Genomic DNA, 18,743 nt, shown 5'->3' with positions numbered 1-18,743 from the left:
CTAAAGCCTTCCTCAATGAATGATCTATTCAAGACAAAAAGATTTTTTTCAATTTGGGCCAATAGTTCCTGAAATTAGTGCGTTCAAACAAACAAACAAACTCTTCAGCTTTATATATTAGTATAGAGTATAGATATAGATTACGTACGTACCTACTAGTTAAGCTTAATTTTAATTTCTTCTTCGTCTTAGTCTTAATGTTTCAGTCAGTAAGTATCTTATAATGTTCATAACTTTAAATCGCTGTAAAATCAAAAAGACCCGTTTTCTTTTCTTAGTCGAAAAATGAGAATCCACAACGTTCTTTAATTACAGAAAATAAGCAAACAATTAAACTCTGATTAACTATATCCCTATTATCTTTTATTTAGGTACCCCCCGGAATTTAAGGTATGTAATTTCTTCTATAAAACACCTCAAATCCTAAAGCAATTCTTGTCTGCACATCACATAACGGCATCCCATTATCCTTAGCGGCCTGCCTCCGGTGCGCCGGCGCAGTCGCTGTGCGCATCGACGCGCGCGCACTCTCTCACACGGCACGCTGACAGGTGAGTACGGTCAGATTGAACTAACAAGTTTTAGGGGTCGCCAGTTATTCGTAATTAACGGTAAAGATATATGCTTTGTTTATGTTGTTTTTTTTTTATTAAAATTTTTGTGATGGTGTTGTTTTCTACGTCATTCTAAAGGTGATACCAGTACCTGCCTAGCTTTGATTGAAGTAAATAGTTTATAAGGACCACCTACAACTCTACAAGATGTCGATAGTGCAAGGTATTAATTAAAAAACTCTTGAAACTCCTTTAAGTGATTGCATTTAACGAAAATGTTCGTCCTGAAACTAATACGTCCAATAAATTTACATTGTGGTTATATTCTCGGAGTTATATGCACGGCACTTTTCCAAAGTCACATTGGTACTTTCTTCATTGTTTAACAACACAACACGCTTGGCAAACATAAGGAAATCGTTGTGAGGAAGTCTGGATTCCTAATACTGGAATCTGAAATAGCCAATTACCAGTAAATCGGCGATCAAATTCTCAAACCTTCCGAATATGGGAAGAACCCATGGGAAGTTTATAGGCTGTTATTACTACATACCATTTATCAATCAGAAATTGCCTATATTATCTGTGTCTTGTGAATCTGGCGCTGGCCTTGAAAGCTATATAGGACCTATGCGAATATGAGGTTGTTGTATTAATAAGCTTTCAGAACTTACAAGGTGGCATTGACTTTCAATAAGTGCTACTTTGAATTTATGGATTTTAATTGTTGACCCTTGACTTTATATTTAGTTTTCTTCTTTTAGAATCTGACGTGTAAAAGCGATATCAATTTATTTGTATCCAATCCTGTATTTATGTGGTACAAAGAATATTCTATCTATCTATCTACTGAAGTTTATCATGATGGGTAAATACGCAAACAACTCAATGAGACGACCACAATTCGTCTCCAGGTTATAATGATGTCGAAGGTCATAGGTATTATTGTCCAGTCCAGCCGAGTTCGGTGTTGCTAAGCCTAACACCTTTACTACTGAATACGTCTTATTGTGGAGGAGCGACTAAAAATAATCCGGTTAGAATGAATGAAAACTAATTTAAGTCTTAGACATACCCAATAACCATGTAAAGCTAAACTAATGTATTATATTTAGTCCACATTGTTCGCATTTCACTCTAGATATTTTAAAGTGTAAGTACCTGAGTGTGTTTTTTGTTTGTTACATCTTCACGGTCAAACAGCTGGACCGATTTCGATTAAATTTGGATAAAGGGATACATAAGCTTCTTTCATCCGTTAAAGAAGCATAGTCTGTTTAAAGCAAGTGCGCATAGCCGAGAACAGTATTTGACTTAGCATTGTAATATTTTTTTCTCAAATATTTGAAATAGTGAAAGAAATTTTAAAAACCATTTGCCCACTATATGTTGGCACTGATAGATTCCCAGCGGGTACGAGAATAATTTATATTACATACACAAAGAACACCCAAGACTTAGAACATGAACATGTGGACCACACAGAGTTGCCTCATACGTGCACATCATATAATTAGTGTGTTACCTACCATTTGATACTTGTTATTCGTGCAATACAGTCTAGTCGAATAGTGCTTTTGTCTAACTCAGAAACGACACTAAATATTTTGTCGTTTATCTATTGGTAAAAATAAAAATTTGATCTGGTGACTAACTAACAGACTGTCAGATGGATGGAAAATGGAGCCTCGCTCTTTTAGATATGAAGTTTTTATTTGAAAGCAGAGTAACATAGGCTCTAAGGGTAATATTTAAGTGGTATCCCTCTGAATTCAATGCTCCTTAAATCAAATACAAATTTCTAACCCATTTTCCTCTTAGAAACCCACCCAAGATGACGGTGAAGAAGAGAACTTCGGACTTAACGAGCCTGGAGCGGTTCAACATGTACTACAAGGAGAAGGAGGTGCCCCTGAGCGGCGCGGAGAGGACGAAGCGCTTCATCTGGAACCCGAAGACCAGGCAGTTCTGCGGGAGGACAGGAGCTAGCTGGTGTGAGTACTACACACAAACAACTTTTTTTAAAAGCTTTTTTGGTGAGGGAAAGTAGACAGTGATATCTGTATGATTCGTATCTTTTGCTAAACTCTAATCAGCTCAATTCATCCCCAATTATTCCTGTGCCATGACAATTTTCTCCGCTCACTTTTTCCTTTTACCGACTTTTAATAATTTTCTGGACCTGAATAATGTTTCGTGGATGGGAGAAAGCAGCTTCACATGGTATAGGGATGAAGATCGGGTATAAAGAGTAAAAATATTTTTAGTCTTATCAAATCAATTGAAATTGTTAAAGAAATTTATACCCAGAATGACGTGTCACGTGTAAGATCTTTTCACTGTATGCGTGACAAAAGATAAACTATATACATAATTATTCGTTAAGCAACATGACTGATATTGAACAAAATACTTATTATCATCATCCTTATGGGCATGATTTAGGTTTGCCATTCAATTTTTTTTTTCCTATTTGCTGACCTAAAAACTTTTTTTAAAGCACTTTTTTCAAAGTTGTTGAAGCGTATTATTATTTATTTCGACATTCGTTTTCCTGTTTCGAGGTACTCTATTTAAACTTCCCCTCGGTAAAGGGGTGGTCTTGTTGCTAAGGGTGGTTCCTGTTTTTTACACGTGTTACAATCCAATGGCCATGACCCTATATACAAAAAAACCCGTTAAGTTAATTGTAACTTTAGCAGTATCTGTCAACCGCATGTTCAATTGATAGCAATGATTTAAAGTTTAATTTTATTACGCAATACTTATTAGGGTTTTACCGTGCTAACTTTGCATCAAAAGCAAGGTCTCCTCCAAGATGGCATGTTTCATTAATTAGTGAATGCTCTCGTTTGCGGAATACAAATGTGTGATAAGAATAATACTGGTCACCAGCAAATTGTATAAATTATTTTGTTTTTTTTTAATAATAATTGTTGAAACCTCAAGTACCAATAGACCATTATGGTCGTATCGGCCAAACGACGTCAGGCCATTTATTACATTACGAGGTTCCCAATTGGCCTTTATTTTTTTTATATTTTTATTTATGTACACACAACATACACAGAGTAAAACAAGTTTAGAAATAAAAACACTAAAGGTACAAAGGTACTTCTTATTACTCAAGAAATTTCTTCCAGCGGACCTGCTGCTTTTTTTTTGTCAGTACTTGATGGATGTACCGATTTGGTTGATATTTATTTTTCTTTAACGTGTCATTTGGTCCCACAACCGAGCCGGGCCTTTAAACCGAGTCCTAACCTAACTCTAATTGGTCACATCTCAAGGTAACTCCGTGACTCAAACTCCCAAACATGAGAATGAATACCGGCGACTTTACATAACGCACTATAAAGAAGTGTACCGGAAACGGCGGCCGTTCATTGGTTCAATGAGATCATTGAAACATCCTGCGCGGGCGCATCTCGCGCCGCCAGCCGCGGGTTCTAACCGGACTGCTAGCGGTTCATCATGGCCTTTCTCTACTAACTTTAACCATGATGATCTGGAATTTTCTGAATTTCAACTTAAGTAATACGAAATAAGTAACATTATTCGTTAACACAATCAATGATTTCGTACTGATTGTGTCGCACGGACATATACTCATTAAAGCCAATTATGGTATTTGATATCAGATGAAAAAAGGGTATTCTGTAATATAGAGCGTTGGTATAAGTACACCTATATACTAATGAATGATGTGACTGATAATAAATTGAGAACATAAAACGACTAATTTCTTGTTCACCGACTCCAGTATGGCCAATTACGATCTTGAATTGAATCCAATCTCATCTAAATTGGAACTACTACAAAAAACACATTTCTTAATGTCCCGAAACATAAACTTAAGGTGAAAAAGAAAGTTACATATCACAATTTCTTGTCACTCTTATAACAGTCCTAGTATGTCTCTATCCAACTTTCAGCCAAAATAGCGCTATTCTACTTCATCTTCTACTCGGCGCTGGCGATCCTCGTGGCGATCTGCATGTGGACCTTCCTGCAGCTGCTGGACGCTCGCCAGCCGATGTGGCAGCTGGAGAAGAGCATCATCGGCACCAACCCTGGCCTCGGCTTCCGTCCGATGCCGCCAGAGGTCGCCAGCAGTGTAATCTGGTATAAGGGAAACGATCCTGGTAGCTATCAGTTCTGGGTTAAGGAGCTATCGCAGTTCTTGAAAGGTGCGTTTGATGTGATTAAATATGGCTTTCTTCTTAAAATTCTGTTTTTTAGTTATTTATCGTTATTTTTTTGTGCGCGCCGCAAGCATTACCTCAGTCTTTCTTTTTAAGAAGAAAGAGATATTTAAATTTTTGTTAGCGAATTCTGCACTAAGTGAAATCGATATTATTCATTTTTGCACAGTACGAAATTAAATGGTTAAAAACCATTGTTACTGTAAGCGAAAATAGTTGACTGCAACTTTCAACCGAGCCAAGTGATCTAACAATCTAAAACCAAATTTAATGTTAACTCCTTTACAGTCTATAAACGCGACGGCAAAAAATCTGGAGCCAGCCAGAACATCCACAACTGTGACTTCAAGCTTCCCGCGCCAGCTGGCAAGGTCTGTGATGTGGACATCAGTGCCTGGGGCCCCTGCCTCGAGGAGAACCACTTCGCCTACCAGAAGTCTACTCCCTGCGTCTTCCTCAAGCTCAACAAGATATTCGGATGGAAGCCTCAGTTTTATAACAGCTCTGATAGCTTGCCTTCTGAGATGCCTGAAGACTTGAAGGAGCATATCAGGAATATGACGGCGTATGATAAGAATTATGTAAGTTACACTTTTATAGAGTCACGTACCTACTGGGAACTGGCTTAAATCGAAGCTTTTCTGGCTAGCACGAGAGATGGAAAGCATGATTTATGTTATTGTTTTCGCATCCTATTAAAAACAAACCAAGTCCCAAATTCCTAAACGGTTTAATGTAGAACGTTCCGTAGCAAAGAGACTATAGAAGAACTTAATAGAGCTCAATTACCTTAAATCAATAGTTTTCCTAACAACTGTTTACCTAGAAATCTTTTATTTGCTTTAACACCCTCCTACTTCCAGCTGAACATGGTGTGGGTGTCGTGTCAGGGCGAGAACCCGGCAGACCGTGAGAACATCGGGCCGGTGCAGTACATGCCGTACCGCGGCTTCCCCGGCTACTACTTCCCCTACACCAACCAGGAGGGCTACCTGAGTCCACTCGTCGCTGTACATCTGCAGAGGCCTAAGAGTAAGTAGTCGCTACAAAAATAAATAGCGTAATTAATTATTTATTACTAAGTGTATGTCCGTGGCGAAAGAGGTGTGATAGTCTAGACAAATACGTGGTCCGCATGTGACCAGAAATCGCAAAATATAGAGAGGTCTGGAAGAGAAAAGGGTATGCCTTAGTCCAGCAGTGGAACCTTAAACAGGCTACAGAAAAAAGTGCATGTATAGACGAGTGTTAAAGGTCTTCACGCCCAATCTATTCAATCATCGCATATGCGTATTTGTGTGATCAACGAATAACGATCAACATTTTTGAGTAAGCTAAAAAAAATATGCTTCCTACACAAACGAAATAAATTAGGTACTAGGTAATTTCAAATTTCTTGTTTACCTCATAGTCTCTAGCTCCTCATGGTATGTTATTGTTGCCAACAGCGGGCATGCTGATCAACATCGAGTGTCGAGCGTGGGCGCACAACATAATGTACGACAGACATGAAGCCATGGGCGCAGTGCACATCGAGATCATGATCGAGTAACTGGGTTCGATCCTGGGTGGTGTGTGAGCTTAGTGTGATTATGTAGAGTCAGCAACAGGTATCAGAAATGTAGTTGGTAAAATGAGATTGAATTTTTAATTTAGTGTCAGATAAACTGTTGTAGTTTTTAAACTGACATGGTATATTACCAGGGATCGGTTATCTGATTAATTTTAATAACCAACTAGTTAGAAAACAAAATCATTTTCAAAAAAAAAAAAACAATTATCAATTCGCAAAATCTATTGTTTCAAGTGAGCTTTTTTACAAAGAACTTGGGTATGAACCACTATTAGTAGGTATATTTGGTTATAGTGAACCCACTTCTACAATTGCCAAGCTCTTGAATTAAGTAAGAACAATGTATGTGATGTTGTCCGCATTTATTTAAATGCGGACAACATCACATACATTGTTCTGAACCCAAAGTAAGTTGCTAAAGCACTTGTGTTATGGAATTCAGATACAACGAAGGTACCACAAACACCCAGACCCGAGACAATGTAGAAATGTGAATTTTTACATTGACCCGACCGGGGATCGAACCCGGGACCTCAGAGCTAGCGACACCTTGAAACCGGTGCGTACGCCACTCGACCACGGAGGTCGTAAGTTATAGTGTTGTCCAACAAATTTATAACTGTGACAATTATATTCTATTGCTGACTCTATAATTCGTTGGTTGATAAAATAATTGACAGGATTTAATGATTTTCCGATTCTTACACTTGTTAAAGAGCGATTATGTTCTTATTAAACTTTTGTTAGTACACCTCTGCCAAAGCTTAAAGAAAAATGTTGCATGAAAAATAAACCTGTTAAAACTAAAGCTAGAATACCAAATATTTTGCTAACATATAAAATATTTATAGATGTTATTGAATGGTAAACATTTCAAGTGTGTCGATGTGATGAGTGAGACTAATTTGTAATTTATTAAATGTAGTGTTTGAGACTGGGTTTTATTTAATACTGCCTTATGCTCGCAGCCTGGCCCGCTTGAAGAAAAAACCTTTAACAAAGTCGAATAAAAAGTAGCTGTGTGTTAATCCAATATTACTACATAGCAAATGTTATCGAAATCTGTCTAGCCATTTGAGCGTGCAGAGGTAACAAACATACACATATGCGTTCCACCCTTGAACTGTTTCACTGACAATTGATGTAAAAACAAATATGTTGAGTGTTATTCCAGGATGACAGCTGCTTGGGCGTGTTTTACGTAAATTTTCCTTTATTTTCGTATATATAAACGTCTCCTCCCGCTTATGCCACTCATGCACTTAGCATGAGTTCACCGCAGACGGGCAGAAGGGCGAGGTCAAGGTCACAAAATGATGGCTGAGGACACAGTTTTACAGGGGCATGTATACGCCACTGTGTCCTTATAGGTACATCCATGATATAACCATGTAGGTATATGTAGAGACTAAAGATGACAATTGAAACAATAATAAACATACATCACACTCTATTTAAGTACTCATTTACAAAAATAACACGACGTTTCTATTTATTTAATATTAAGAGGTAAATATTTATTTATCTTTAAAATATCTGCTCATAATGATGCTGTATTTGCAAAAAATGTATATACGTGATCCTCTATTATTAAAAATGAAACTGGCGAAGTGTCCGACGGACAGACAAACAGACGGAAAGATGTAACAGAAAGTGACAAAAATAGAGTTCCGTTACCTGTTAAGTACGAACCAAACATGTAGAATGCCCCATTACATGAATATAAATAAATTGCCGTAATTAGCAAGTTACGGCGCAACTAAGGCCTTGTCTGTGGCATTGCCTACGTTTTGTTTCTTTATTAATAATATGTCTAACTAAGTACATCAGGTGGCTAATATTTGTCCATCGCAGTGAGCAGATACCTTATAAAACTTGAATCTACATCAACACTTCACATGATTACTGATCACATTTACTTTTAGAAATATCTTTGTTCATATAAAATAATAATTTATCTAAGTAGTACAAACTATGTAATAAGACACATTTAGTTTTAGTGCTTGGATTTAGGGGTAAACAGTCTGTGTTAACTAAAGATTTTCGATAAATAGGTGACAAAATTGAAATGAAGTAGGAAAATTCATAAAATTTTAAACATTAAATTCACGATTATCAATATGGTACCACATTTCTCTAACTGATTCTGTAGGCAAGGACACTAATGGTGAAGTAATAGTAGAGTTCAAAAAGGCTTATGAAATGGTCTTACAACAGAATAACTAAGGCTGTTGGGTATAGCATAATTCAAATTTGAACCTAATTTCTTTCAAGTGTAAGTTTGAAATGGCACAGACTGCTCCCCTCCAGCACGTAAGGCACTAGGTCTCTGGTCCCTGTTCAGTCAATCATGATCTCCAGGTGGGTGGAGCCGAGGCGCTCCTTGAGGCTCTCGGTATACTGGATGTTGCGCGCCCACGCGCGGCAGCGAATGTTGATAATTTGGTGCACTGGAACATAATTGAAGATTTTTATTATATCGACCTGCAAAAGCTCGTGTACATAGAGAAAGAACTTCTGAAGTGAATAGCTGTATGTAATATGCCTGTCTTCGTGAATATGTGGAAAAGTTAACGAAACGAATACGGGTCATCATTTTGAGAACTTCTAAATTGGAAGAATTAAAGATACACTTATAAAATTATTTTTAACATATTATATCGCTTGTTTTTTAAATTATATTTCCTTTTTAACTAGTTACCGTGTTTGCTAGTTAAAATGGAAATTTATATAATTTTTGGTCAATCTATCATATACATCACTTACGAGTAGGCTTCAGCAGTTGCACAGCGACGAGTGGACTGAGGTATCCGGGAGTGTTGTCGTACGGGAAGAAGGTCTCGGGCAGGCCCGGGTAGGGCCAGTACTTCAGCGGCCCGAGAGCCTCCACGTCCGCCGGCCGCTCGCCCATACACGACACCCACACTTTACGACGCTGAAAACCAAAAAAAGAATACAAATGGATGCGGTAAGATAGTCAAAGCACATTAAGCACAAGAAGTGTTTTTTGCCGTCTTTCTTGCAATGATGATGCACTCTGCATCACCGATTTACAACCCAGTTTTTATTTTTAATATCCTGATCAATGAAAAAAAAAACGACGGCTCGATGTTAAACATTCTTGAATGTTCAGAGATTTTTTTAAATCTTGAAATAAAATCATCGCCAAACTGTAGAACTGTTTATTGGTGATAATAGCGCTAGATATTAGTTATTTTTATTGATAGGGTATTACTTACTTGCTGAGGAGTGGCGCTGTTGATGTAGTCTTTAATGTCCGGCGGCATCTCAGGGGGTAAGTTGCCGGGATCGTCATAAAACTCAGGGTTCCAATCGTACAACTGAAATGATAAATCAAGAGTTTAAAAATAGATCCTCTACAAAAGTTTGAAGAAGGTTACTCTACTAAAAATCCCCTAAAATGTCAAAGAAGATGCCACAAAAATGATAGCAGAATTTGGTAATTCAACATACACTGACTGTAGCGGCATCTTGCTTATAGTTTCTTGGGAAACAATGAATATAAATGTCATAGATCTTTCAAGAGGTCCTGCTTACCCTATTAAGTTTGACAATAAGGCATGGGGTGGCGTTAGCGTAACCGAAGTCGTTCTCCACGGAGCAGGGCCCAAACAGGCTGGTGTCGAAGGCGCACACCTCGGCGCGGGGTGGCTTCACGTCACCACACTCGCGCTGGTTCTCACCCTTCGTGACTAGGAGAGACTTGTTGTTGTAAGCTGAAATAGAGAAATTTCTTTTTTTAATATATGTGAAGGGAAGTTAATTGAAGATATTGGTAGAAACGATGCTGGAGTGCAATTTTAAATGTGTTTGAATAGTTCTGGTACGCGATAATTATAAAGGCCAGATTTAATTAGATCTGAAAATTAAAATTTATTTTATTCAGAAGCTTTGGAATAGATAAAGCTCGGACCAAATGCTACGAGTAAGTGCATTTTTAAATATTCCTGTATAAGACCAAAAGTAACTATTTAAATTTTAATAAGTCCTACTGACGTGCTAGGAACTCGTTGATGTTGTCAACGTATTTTTTGATCTGGGTTTTATTGTCCTTGTTATACCAGATGAGAGCTCCCTCCTCGAACACCAGCGGCCGGTGACCCATGCCAGGGTTGGCTCCTGGAATGAGGTTAGAATCAATTTATAATAAAACTTAAAATACACTATTCAGATGAACTTTATTTTTTACTCCAGACTATAGACACTATAACTATGAATTCTTCCCCGTTCAACGTAGTATAATTTGTACTGAAATTCCTAACTGACAGCATTATCCATGGATCGCAAATTCATCTTATACTAGTAGGTATGTAGACATAAGCAGTTACCTAATTCTCCCTTCCGGGAATTCGCATGTATACGATATGACGTATGCAATACCTAAAATAGAACTTGATTTATGTTTAAAACGTGTATAGTAGTGATTCACATAGAAATTCGCGAATCGACGGCGAGGTAGTTAATTTTTTCAGCTATTATTATACATATATGAATAGTTGAATGCTACGTTCATAGATATTCCTATTCAATATTGACACTGAATTCAGACACAAAGACTTTTTTTGAAGTAGTGTCTCCAGTTGCTCTGAGCGTAGGTTTTGGTTTCTTCAAGCCAGACCCTAAAAGCCAGGAAGTTAGTAACGTTCGCTTGCAAGGGTTTTATGGCTTGGCTCAGTCCTTTGCTAACAATATTATTAAGGCAAAATAAAGATGACATTATGACACAAAATTGCAATTTATTGATCATTTTTTCATTCTTAATTCCGACTCCGAGGTATTACCTCCATGAAAGCTAGACTTACAACATACCAAATTTGGAAATATTGGTTAAATCTTTACGAATAAAAATAAAACATCTTCAGAATACCTTACCAATAATAGAATCAGCGAGTGTGAAGTAGGGTATCTTGTCATCCATGGTGGCCATGAGGCCGCACATGCAGATGGAGAAGAAGATGATGATGCATATGTACATCACCAAGTAGATCAGCCCGATCACCCCTGAAAAGATAAAAGGATTTGCGTTGTATAAGGAATGGATACACATAATCTGGGTTTTTGCTTAAAGCAATTAAAATTGTTAAAAGATTATTCAATTCAGGTCAAAATGTGTATTCTAGTCTACACGGGGAGCAAACAAACGAAACGTCACACTCATTGGGTTTGGCGTGGTAACCTCAACCACTCGGCAACTCAGCAACTATATCGTGGCAGGCAACATAATTTTATCAATAAGTAGATTTTTAGTTCTAGTAGAAACTACTGCGCTCTTTCAATGGATACAAACGAGTCCACTTGTTTGATGTTCTCATAAGCATCGTTAGGACTTTGGAAATGGTTACTTCAATCATAATAATGGTGCTCTAAGTGGCGAGTAACGAGTGTTTGAACAAAATTATTGGAGTGGATGCAAGAATAGCTTTTATGGACTAACGGTCAACGTTGCGCCAAAACGGATTTCACCGTGAAAATATATTTGGAAGGATTGTTTTTAATAGTTAAGTGTTGAGGAAATGCAAAAGGTCTACCTAAATTGTGTGAAAGTGACAAATCTATAATACTCCATTTGTCTAGGTTCTTAAAAAGAGTTAACAATTTTCGTGTGTTATCAAGTCACAGTCATGTTATCCCACAAATAAGACACTTATCTTCTGAAACAAAATTTTTAAAATGCTTCTAAAATTTCGCCATTATGCTATTGCAGTCCAAGCACCTACTAGCTTACACTCAAATCCATCTTCAATGACTTAGCTCAAACCTACCAGTCTACTTTTTAACCTTCAATTCAAAAAACCCCATCATTAAGAACTAAGACCACCAAAGGTTCAGGAACGTGAAACACTTAAATCCGCTCCGGTCTACAGCTAGCGTCTCCTTGGGCAATCGGCGTCGTTACGTTCCGGTAGTTATGGCAATAGCCGTTTCTAGCCCGTAAAACTAATGCATTTGTATAAATATACACTTTAGTACACTCGAACGATTGAAAGGAAAACCCGATTACACACGAACTGGTGAAATCGATTCAAGTAATGATATCGTGAATTGAGGCGAGCTGAGTCACTGGGTTAGAAGGAGGTTTGATGGAATATGGGTGTCAAGTATTAATGGTGGCTGGATATTCCCTATAGAGTGGTCGGGTTGTGACCTCACGCTCATTTTGACAAACATTAGACTCGACAAACTTCAGAGTATATTAAGCATGATATTGGATATTTCTGTAATTTTTTTACAGTACATCAAACAAAAATACGCTTGCATTTTAACGAGAGAACCTACTCTCGTTAAAAGGTAAGCGTATTTTTAACCGATTGCTAGAACTGTGAGGTTCTCAATTCTACTGTATGTTTTTTCAATCAATATTGATTCGTTAAATCATAAAAGCTTATTTCTTTCTATTTCCACTCTAAAAAACAAGTACAAAAAAGCACATTTCAAAAAATATCCAATCTGAAAACGTTTTCCATGAACAAACCTATTAACCTGTTTAGAAAACGGAATATTATAGAAACACAATTTGCTCGTATATTTTGATTTAGTAAAATTTCAGTCTTTCCAGAAATACTTTTAGTTGAAACCAAAGCATTCTTAAGCGAAATAGGTATTACGAGTATTACCGCAGAGAGGGGTAAACAAACAACGGGCTACAGCAGAAATAGAAGCACGCAAGCCGGTCATGGACTGTTTACAGTGAGGCTACGTCACGCGGCAGGGGTGCCAGGAGTGCCAGCTGAACACCATGACACGTATAAGGAAGTACAAATTAATCCATACCTGTCATCCTGAGATAAAATGTAAGCAAACTGAATTTTACACTGCCCAAAACTAACTACAGGATTTAGTACAGTATTACCGATAAATAATTGTTGATAAAGAAGTAAATAAGTCATTGCTGATCTGTCTACGAAAATTTAATTAAAAAATCTGGAAAATACAATATGTAGACTGTCACATAAGATGGTGTTTTCTCAAAAAATGTTACCTATGTGCTACAACACCAAAAACAAAATCAAAAGCACCACTATTTGAAGATCAAAATACAATTGACAGCACTCATATTCGCATAACCTTAGCCGTTTTCTAAGTTCTCTAGCTGCGAAAGAAGAAACGGCGCAACAAGCTCCCCAGTAGCACGTCTTACAATACTCCCAACAAATCCATTCCGTACAGTTTTCTACTTTCGAAAACTGGCGCCACCTGTCAATACTCACTCGTTATTAATAGGGTAAGCATGTTTGCTCCCAATATTTACCTTCCCTCTGGAGGATGGTCGTAAATTCCCGCCGTGTACACGTGCGAATAGTTTCTTAGCGACCTTGTTAAAATGGGACCGAGGAAACCTTATTAGATTTAATATTAATATTGTAAAGAGATTTGTAGCTACATTACAACAAATCTCTGCGGTCAGGAGAGAGGAAGGGAATTGTGTGAAAGAAAAACAGAATTATTAAGAATGTACTAAAAATTAACTGTTTCGCACAAATAGGTTGAGACCGACCGATGATCTGACCATAACAACCATTGCTTAAAATAGATCTTTATTTCTATAACGGCAATAAAAATACCTGATCTGTGAAAATGTCAACTATTTAGCAAACACGGTGTTAAATACAGCACTCTTGTGATAGACGAAAAGAAAGTCATAATCGGTTCCGTTTTTACCTACCTTTGAGTACAGAACCCAAAGAATCGCATTATTCGGAAGATTACATGATGTCAACTAACCTACATTCATACTACTTAATACCTTATGTGACAGGTCTTATCTTAGCAAGCTTATTTTTAATCACGATTTCATCTCAAGGATTACATTAAAAATTCGTCACAGATGCCTAATAGTTTTCGAAATAACAGATATATATAATAACAAATCATTTCCCGTTGCAGCCCTGAAATACCTACATTACCTATGCTTACACAAAGCTGGTAGGAATTCTCAGAATACTAAGATGGATGAAAGCGACCGGCGTTTTCTATTTTTGGCTAATTAATCTATTACTTAATGACGATAAACTTTAGAATTAAATAACTTCTTTAACACTTAATGCCTTCACTCATTCAGTTTGGTATCAATTTCATACATAGCAATTTCATTTCACATTTTTTTAGACTATAACAGAATAAATTATTTCCAAAGCGTAAAAAAAATTGCCATATAACTTGGTAATGCTGGCAGCCTTTTGGGTATGTTATATTCTCGAGGTTTTTTTTTAGGCTATTTTCATTTAAAAAAACAGCTCGTGGGATTTTCACAAACATACAAATCACGTGCATAGAGACACCTAGACTCAGGACAAACATTTGTGGATCACACGAAAATGTTCCATAAAATAGACCACTCTAACTCAACACCTTTATTAAGGTTACCGCTCACCAGTTAACTATGTTCTGTTACATTAACACTCAAATCATCATAAAATGTTATCTTTAATGTAATGGCTGGCATTAACATTGGGGTTCTCAGTAACATCAATAGTTTCTTGCCATTGCTCGCCAAACTAAATAAACATTCGTTTTGTGTGGAGGTGTTTCAGCTAACTACATGAACTTTGGAAATAGCTGTTTTTGGACTTCATATTATGTGTTTTAGTTAATTAAAAATCTTTAGGAATGAATAGCATCCTGATGGGCGTTGCTGACAAAATCGACTTAAAGATAATGCAAGATTAAATACGAGTTCTAGTTAGATAGAATGAATTGCTTAACTGAGCTTGCTTACAAGAACCTTTTTTTAAGTTATTTATATCACTTACTAAATATGCACATTTTTATATGCCATCTTGAAGAGCAAAGTCTGCCATAGTTGTTACCCCCTCTCAGCACCTAATAGGTTTATGGCTTTCTTCTTCTTTGCCTTCCACCCCACATAACATTCATTTAAATGAAATATTATTACCCTCTTGCTACCACACAAAATAAATCGTATACAGTCTTCTCAAATCCGTAAAGATACCACACCTCCTCATTCTGCTGTCTTTCTAATGAACAAGGGCTTTAAAAGAAGCCGCACAGCCGTTGCTGTCTGACACTACACAAAACCGGAACCCAGCGGTTACCAGCCGGCCTTGTATGCTGAACTAACGTTCTTACGTATATGTTCGCGATACGTATGTATAGACGTTAACTGTTGCCGAGGTCGGTCTCTATTTGCGGACAAGTTTACGGGCGTGACGCGGTTACTGCAATCATTCTGACTAGCTTTAACCCGAGATTTCGTCTGCGAAGTTTGAAAGTGCCAAAACTTGAACTACTACTAGAAGTAAAGGTATTAAATGGTTCGTAAGTCCTATGTCAAACTTTAAAACTTATTTTAGCTGGTATTTTGGAGTTTGGGTTCTTCTCCGCGGCAAGAGCACTTAGCAAGAGGTGCCGGATGGGTAATATGGGGTGCTCTCCAATGCATCTGATGTTCGAAAAATGTATTAAGAATACAATAGAAGACTATTTAAATTTTGAACCATATATCCAATGTGCATTGATTGATTGACTAGTCAGAACCCAGATTTTGATAGAGTTTGGTTACTAGACACGACAGTTCCAGTCAGCATAACTCAATTGATCTACGTACCTATGACGTAGCAGCCGTGAGCAATAAACCATGTAGGTGTGGGTTTGATACCGGCTCGGGTAAAAAATAAAAATGTGTTCGACTCATCGTTTACGTCACCGACAAACTAGATAGTTTAATTTTGAATTCTTTAATGATACGTAAGGTAATCAGAAAACTCTCGCTAATGCCTACTTTGGAAATCTTCGAGTCGCAAGTTCCATAGTCGCGAGGAACATTTAATAGCAAACACCATTTTTTTTATTCTATTCCATTTGCCACTTGTAATTAAAGCATTTGGAGGCGTACAGTAGAGTCAATCGTTCTCTGGGACACATCGAGTTATATTGCAAGGTAATGTTCGCTTGGTTATCATTGTTGATCCCAATAAACAGGAGCTGCAAAGATGGGCATGGCAATTTCCATACATCGAGTGACTTTTTAAAGCCCAAAGAAGACTTGAAAAAGGAGTTTGAACTACGACCTACGACTCTATGATATAGGCCAACATTTGCTACGTCACATTTTTGATCAAATCGGCACGTGTTTTAAAACTAAAGTACAAATAAACAGATGCTATATCAGATTTATAGGAACATCCTTCGACAATGTTTACACAAGATTTAAAATATTAAACTATGTTGAAACGAATGTGTTATATATGAGTGCAACGTACAACGAGCCATTAATCTTGCTTTGAAGATATGAAATAGTTTATTTTACAAGGGATAATAATATATTGATAATGCCCGTTTCTGTTGGAAATAGGAAAATGTTTGAGTTTTAAAATTGTGTCAAGAGATTGGCTAGACTGAGGATTCGTTTTTTTATGAGTTTACTGGCGATTGGCGTGATTGGAAGTTCGGAGATTTAGGAAAAAGTTGAATTCGGACTAGGTGTATATTGCCGTTTCTTTTATAGTTTTTGTTGGTGAAGTCTGAGATTATAACTAATAGCGAAATAGTTCCAGTCTCTTAAAAATCTAGCACTTTTTGAACATGTAGTTTAAGACAGCACCCCGTATCACCCACCCTTTACCGCTTTCTAAGAACTGTGGAGAAAAACGGCGCAACAAACTTCATAGCACAGCACACTGTCTATCACTTGACATAAAAGCAAGTGTTTAACGATGTATGTAACTCTTTTATACCAACCACGAAAGTACTGAAGTGTAGGGAGAGTTTCGACCCAACTGTTGCGCCGTGAGTCGTTTTTAACAAGTCCAATCATTGCAAGATAAAATACTCCTTTTGATATTTTTACACTTTACAGTAAGGTTTAATTTTGGGTTTGAAGTTCATAACACTTTTCAGTCTTTTAGTTCACAACAATTATTATTCCATTTACCACGAAATAATTTCAATAGTTATAGGAACCCCTAGAACTTTCCAAAACTTATTATACTTATACCAAAAAAATCCAATCATTTTTTGGGTCTAATAATCTCTAATCTCGTTCTAAAATTCCTATACATTGGGCGGAAAAATAATCCAAAAAATTAAAAAAGAAAACAAAAATTTTTTTTGGTCAACTCACCCCATCGATGAGGTGTCCTGCCGAGGAATGTCCTGTCTTCGGGATTCCAGATGCCATACTGTATCCTCTGCAGGAAGGGCCGCTGGGGCGGGCGGCGGCAGTAGTTGACCACGCCGTTCGGCTTGTCGGCGCCCATCGCGGCTCGAGGTACACTGACGATGGTCGCGATGCATGCTGGTAACAACTTGTCTGAATGTATTGTGCCTACAGTTGTGGTGCCTCTCAGAGGCAGAGGGGTAGAGTTTTGTTAGGTTTTAAGGGTTTGTGACCTGTCGGTTTTTTACATGGTTTATTCAAGTGTCAATCTAATGAATAGTCTCAGAATTATGTAAATGTTTTCTGAAGCCATTATTAATATTATACTTAAATGCTTAAAAGGTTTTGTTACTCGTGACAGTATTAAAAAAATTGTAAGAACAAATGCTTCAATTGAAAGTTTTAAAGAAATCAAATTTCAAATGACTCACGCAAGAGTTAGACTCAATTCTTGAATTTCTACATAAAAATCTATTCATCCTCCCTCATAATCAACACAATTAAGTCGCATCTGCAACCCAACTCATCTTTGTCCCCGATCTGCCGCCCAAATCTGCCTGAAACCGGCGCACCACGCCGCCCGCCCACCACCAGCGCCCCCTGCCAGCCGCGCCCTAAACTACTACCAATACACTTAGCGGTAACGAAGTGACAACTTGTTTAATTACCCTGAGAACAAGTCGGGACATGGCGGGACATGGCTGCTAATTGCTCTGTTGTTTAGTTTGTCATTAAGGCCATATTTAAAGTAAAGGGGTACTTAGTAACTTGTTTAAAGTTAATATACTTTCCAGTGTTTCTTTTTTAAACGTTTCCCGGACTAAGGAATTTATTTCCCGCGGAGGCTTTCACAAACACATAAGACACATGCACAAACACACCGAGACTCAGGACAAGCTTTCGTGGATCACACAAACCCTTGTATTACGCGGGGATCGAAACTCGTGACACGTCGCGCTCAGTGGGTTTGACTTTGTGATTTTAACCACTCGGCTATCTATGCAGTCAAGCGTTTACATCTATACTTACAATAAAACAGACAAGTACAATCATTTCGATATATTTATTCGAAACAAACATACATTCTCTCGTGGAATATATAAATTACAGGATTTGTACTTACATATAACAGGCAAACATAGCGGACATCTAGAAACAAAGCGGCATTATCTATTTAACAGATTATAATACTACAAAAAGGAATAGGGATGACGACTGGGTATAAAAAGAAAAAATCTCATTAGTCCCTCAGTTAGATAATTGAAAAGTATGAG

The 18,743-nt window shown here is 37.4% G+C and overlaps 2 protein-coding genes across 2 annotated transcripts; one reads left to right on the top strand and one right to left on the bottom strand.

The window, feature by feature from the left end:
* Positions 1 to 474: 474 nt before the first annotated feature.
* Positions 475 to 6,552, top strand: LOC113500984 (sodium/potassium-transporting ATPase subunit beta-2-like). Its single transcript, XM_026881941.1, has 6 exons — positions 475 to 551; positions 2,376 to 2,548; positions 4,490 to 4,744; positions 5,048 to 5,340; positions 5,623 to 5,791; positions 6,208 to 6,552. Exons 2-6 carry the CDS (start codon positions 2,389 to 2,391, stop codon positions 6,309 to 6,311), a joined length of 981 nt encoding a protein of 326 aa, XP_026737742.1. The 5' UTR covers positions 475 to 551; positions 2,376 to 2,388; the 3' UTR covers positions 6,312 to 6,552.
* A 1,213-nt stretch (positions 6,553 to 7,765) lies between these two features.
* LOC113500986 (sodium/potassium-transporting ATPase subunit beta-2-like) lies at positions 7,766 to 17,805 on the bottom strand. The gene is made up of 7 exons (XM_026881943.1): positions 17,434 to 17,805; positions 11,226 to 11,354; positions 10,350 to 10,472; positions 9,891 to 10,069; positions 9,572 to 9,673; positions 9,099 to 9,267; positions 7,766 to 8,782 (listed from the first exon to the last, which is right to left on the bottom strand). Exons 1-7 carry the CDS (start codon positions 17,567 to 17,569, stop codon positions 8,673 to 8,675), a joined length of 948 nt encoding a protein of 315 aa, XP_026737744.1. The 5' UTR covers positions 17,570 to 17,805; the 3' UTR covers positions 7,766 to 8,672.
* Between the last annotated feature and the right edge of the window lie 938 nt (positions 17,806 to 18,743).

This window comes from Trichoplusia ni, chromosome 15, assembly GCF_003590095.1.
Source record: "Trichoplusia ni isolate ovarian cell line Hi5 chromosome 15, tn1, whole genome shotgun sequence".
NCBI lineage: Eukaryota > Metazoa > Arthropoda > Insecta > Lepidoptera > Noctuidae > Trichoplusia > Trichoplusia ni.
Note: the sequence above shows the minus strand (reverse complement) of the source record. Positions and strands in the feature narration are given on the sequence as shown.